Here is a 4,939-nt window from a genome sequence, read left to right on the forward strand (position 1 = left end):
TCGTTCTCTCTAATTTTCAATTAATTATTTTGGATTTATGGTCCAAATTATTCAAACCCACATGGACGGACCGAACACGTCATGTGTCAGGCCAGTCAGCATGAGATTGTGGTAGCCTCAGCCACATAGGCATTACAATTGTGATGGACCAAAATATGAATATTTCACCCATCTAATATAATATTTTCTTGGGCTTACCTCCTAAACTTTCTATCTTAATTTTAATGTGAACGTTGAGAATTGATCGTATACGATTTTGATCTTTGTGTAGGTTAACACTACGGACGATGTCTGAGTTATTATCTCCATCACCTTAGGACTCTTACGAATAGCAGTCTAAAATCAAATCAAATTAACATTAATCATGTGGTCCTGTCGATGCAGCCACATGTTGATTGGAATCCAAGTGGATCAAATTATTTACATTTGATCTATCTATCGTCTTCACATGTTGATTGGAATCTGTTCTGCTCATTCTTTGGCCCAGAAAGCGCTACATAAGCACAAGTTCGGCGGTAGATAGCAAAATACATCGATGCTGCTTGTTTCTCGTGGCAATCGACGTTGAGAGGCAAAATTACATGCAGCTTTTCTAGACGTATTTTATGTGCCTCTCAAAGCAGTACATGGAATCGTAATATTAGTCGTGAGGAATTCGGCTCCGGTAAGCTCGAAGCCTTACAGCAGGTATCACGGCAACAGCGGTTCGGGAACCGTGCAGCAGGAGATGGTGTCTTGGGATGGAGCCCGACGGACCAATCTCCTCTGTGAGAGGTTTTCTTGTCTTGCTATCCCACCTAAAAATTATGGAGACGCGAAAGAAGAGCAAGAGAGTAGTGGCACAGGCTGGCCGCTCGTCACTGTCCTCTCTGTTTCGTCCTTTCTTATCAGCTTTTTCCTGTATTATTCTTTCACTTTCGTTTCGGCCAAAGGAGGTGTCCGAGCGGGCAAAGAAAAAGAGGAGAAGGCCAAAACAGTTCATTTGTGTGACTGCAAAACATAGAGTCGAGGCAAATCCAATCACCCCTGCGCCAGCATGTTCTCTATCTCCCGCAGCGCGCGCATCATCACAGGATCCTCCTGCGCTTTCAGATACTGCACAAAAACGACGCTACATGAGATTAGCACAGAGAGGTAAGCAAGCATAGCGTAAGAACCTGAAGCAGATTGTTCACGATTGTGGTGCCATCTCCAACGTTGGACTGAACGATGCTGAGGAACGTGGTACGATTCAAACGCAGGAGTTGGCACAATGACCTTGTTCGTGCTGTCAACGCTTGTGGTCGGCAACAAAGGACTCCTATCTCCCCAGCAACATCACCTGTCTTTGCCACTCCACAAACCTTCATAAAAACCACAAGATTATTCACAGAATCCAAAATTTGGCATCTCTGTCGATAGCCATCTTTCCTCGATTTACCTGTTCGGCTCCGCTCCTATGATCAATCAAATCCTGCCAAATTTTAGTGCATCAGCGTTGTACAGAAAAAATGGAGTCAAATAGATCTGTCACATGACACAGAGTATTTATTACCATAATGCCGGTGACTACTATGTAAAGGTCTGTAGGCGATTCGTTTTGCAAGATGACATCTTCCCTTGTGGAAAGTATTCAGCCTTCATTTCTGACACCTTCAAAACATTTTCCACTGTAGTGAGAAAGACTAGAAGATAACAAAGATTAGAGCATTGAGCATTCATTATGCAGCATTACCAGCTGGAAAAGCATATTATGAGAGACCCCCCGGAACAAGTAAACAAGTGGTGGGAAATGCTGGAACGAATGGCTTTAGGAAGGGTGTCGAGTGTTTCTTGCTGGTGAAGCCCTTCAGAATCTATCCTGAACCTTAAGCTGAGATGCGAGATCATCTGGTCTTGCAGCCGGTCCGGGAGCTGGTTCCTTTGAGCAAAACCTGTGGCTGCTTGAATCGAATCCCTCTACGTACGTACAATTCCACATCCATCCACCGAAAGCAAATGCATGTTAGTTAGTCTAACGCATGCATGAGCAATGGGAAACAAAGGTCGATCTTACATAATTTCTAGTTCGTCTGGTGCCATGCACGACCAAGTTGGTCATGTTTCCGATCAAGTAGGAGGCCAATCCGAGGTTGAAGAGCATGTAAACAATGGTAAACGCCATCTCCCATGTGTTTTGAGCATGCAAGTCTCCGTACCCCACGGTGCTCAGGGTGGTGATTGACCAATACAATGATGTGACATAACGGACCCACAAGCTTCGGACATGGAAGTCGGGGATAGACGCCCCAATCCATGTTCTGCTGGGATCATGATACCTTGCAGCGACAAGGTAAAAGAAGCAACCGGCAGAATGCACCGGAAAGAGGGTGACCTGTGAGATCAGAGCAGAAAACGATGAAGGTGGTTTAGAGGTGCGTGCAGCTCAAAATACACTTGCAAAAGCATCTGCCGACTACTACACTTACACAGGTAAGCTTCGCACATCGAACCCAAAAGTAGTTAAATTTCCTATCTTTCTCTAATCTGCAAACCAAAAGAGTAAAAGCATGAAGACAATTATTCGAAGAAAACTTATACGAATGGGAACCATGAAGCCATAAGATCCATACCGAGCGAAAAGTGAGCTAACTCTTCGGAGACGCCAAAGCCGAAGCATGGTGAAGAACCCATAAGATCCGAGCTTGCGAGGTAGAATCCTTCGGACGATCTCTAAAGGGACAGTGGAAGCAAGATCCAGAACGAACCAGGTGGATAGGTACCTCCAAGCAATTTTCTTCCGACTGTCTATAAGCAGATAAGATGTTTTGTCGACGTAAGCCACGAAGAAGGTCAAGACGATATCGACTGCGAATAATGTATCGACGACGTTATCCACCAGCGCCAGAGCTCCCCTCGATCTCTCAAGGAATCCGAACTCGAATGGCGACGCCCACGCAGTGTAAACGACCAGAACGATAAGAAAAGTCTCCCAGGCTCTGCACCCAACTATTTGCTATTACACAACCAGTGGGAAGTCATCCGAAAGAAAAAGAAGCAATGAATAACACAAAACAATAATTAATTATGGATTATTATTTATAATTTTTAATATTTAATATTTTTAAGATATTCCTTTGTAGATGAACATGAATGTCCTCAAATTATCACTTACTTCCAAAAATATTTTTAGCTATTTCCATTTTTTTTTTTTCCCTTCTTCGGAGAGAATAGATGTAACGTTCACGGAGATAGGATTCCAAAGATGATCGAAGAGGAAGTGGTTAGAATTCCGACATCAATGCTCACAGTAACAGATTCTATTAGTAAAATTATATTTTATTTTATTGTTAGGTGATTATATGAAGTAAGGGAGTTTGGAAGTAAAAGAGATAAATATGCGTATCAATCAAATAAAAAACAAAGACATTTATGGATTGTTTACTGTTTAAGTAGAATTGCAGTAACATGCAAACCCGGAAATAAATATTATCAGACGTCGGTGAAAGAAGAAACCAAGAAAAGAAACACAAGCATTAATCATCATAGCTCACGCGATCGCTTTCTCCTACCACATATTATGTCAACAAGAACAAGAAACAAAGACCTCCGGTTGACGTCCGAACACGCATCTCACAGAACCAAGAAGAAGAAGAGGTGGAGGAGTATCATTCAGTAGTTTATAGTGATGATATGGCATGTAATGAATTCATGCATTAACGTACGTACTTGTATCTGCGGGCGTACGGGGAGACGATGAACCTCCGAAGCTTGACCCTACGAGTACTCCTAGCGCCGAGGGAAGGAAGGATGCCGCTCGACAAGCTGTAGGGGCTTGCCTCCCTCGACAGCTCAATTTCCACATCATGAACGCCTGTCGTGGTCACCGGCGGCGCTCTGAGCCTCGCTGCCTTCCTCTCCTTCGCCATTGCTGTTGATATTGGCATTGAAAGGCTTAGAACATCGAACACTCACAGAGAATATGATTTTTATTTACTACATGGTCGGTGTTCTTATAGAGATGGATGTCTCGATATGCAATGTACGGTAATATCCGCTGATTTGGTTGAAGAACCATATATGGTAGGGCCAATATAATTGGCAAAATTATAATCAATTCACAATAAAAAAAAATGTTATGAAAGAATAATGATTCAAAGAATGTTGATAATGTTTTTAAAGAAACTCCTAATACCCGCGTCCTATTGAAAATCTCAATCTTAAACATAAATTAAATGAAACTTGACTTCATTAGTTAAATCAAAATTATGTTAATCGATCATGTGTATGTATAGAACCCCCGTTTGATACTTTGTCTCACTACATAGTGATAATCAATAGCTATATGTTTTGTGCGTTATAGGATTAACCTAAAACCATATTAAATTTGACCTAAAAGCCTTTAAATCACATTAAGGAAGCCAATTGAATAATTATGTATATAAATAGTAAATGAACTATGTTATATTTGATTAACACGATCTATATAAAAGTGATCTATCTTTAATTTGATTATTGTAGAAACAATGTTAGACGCATTAAATTTCAACTTGCCCAAATAAATAGTAACTTGCTTGGATAAGTCGAGGATGGGCACCATTGGTTTGTTTGCAATCTCCACAAGAGGCTATACGTCCACAGTAATGGAACCCAACCATTGTTGTGGGTTCCCAGCTGTGGAAATGAGGCCTTGTTTGAGAGTTCATATCAGTGAATTCAACGCGCCGATGGTTTGTTTGCAATCTAAACTTAGGCTCTGTCCGCATTAATGGAACCCAACCATTCTTGTGGTTTCCCAGCTGTGGAAATGAGGCCTTGTTTGAGAGTTCATATCAGTGAATTCAACGCGCCGATGGTTTGTTTGCAATCTAAACTTAGGCTCTGTCCGCATTAATGGAACCCAACTATTTATGTGGGTTTGTAATTGTGGAAATGAAGCTTTGTTTGAGAGTTCATATCAGTGAATTCAACGCGCCGATGT

The 4,939-nt window shown here is 41.6% G+C and overlaps 1 protein-coding gene across 1 annotated transcript; it reads right to left on the bottom strand.

Moving 5' to 3' along the window:
• Positions 1–487: 487 nt before the first annotated feature.
• LOC135672046 (potassium channel AKT1-like) lies at positions 488–3,887 on the bottom strand. Its single transcript, XM_065180500.1, is given in 11 exon segments — positions 488–1,095; positions 1,158–1,343; positions 1,421–1,453; positions 1,535–1,602; positions 1,605–1,632; positions 1,715–1,761; positions 1,764–1,938; positions 2,036–2,353; positions 2,448–2,505; positions 2,592–2,957; positions 3,688–3,887. Coding segments are annotated over 11 exon segments (1,554 nt in total). The 3' UTR covers positions 488–1,020.
• Between the last annotated feature and the right edge of the window lie 1,052 nt (positions 3,888–4,939).

The sequence above is a fragment of the Musa acuminata genome, chromosome BXJ1-4, assembly GCF_036884655.1.
Source record: "Musa acuminata AAA Group cultivar baxijiao chromosome BXJ1-4, Cavendish_Baxijiao_AAA, whole genome shotgun sequence".
NCBI lineage: Eukaryota > Viridiplantae > Streptophyta > Magnoliopsida > Zingiberales > Musaceae > Musa > Musa acuminata.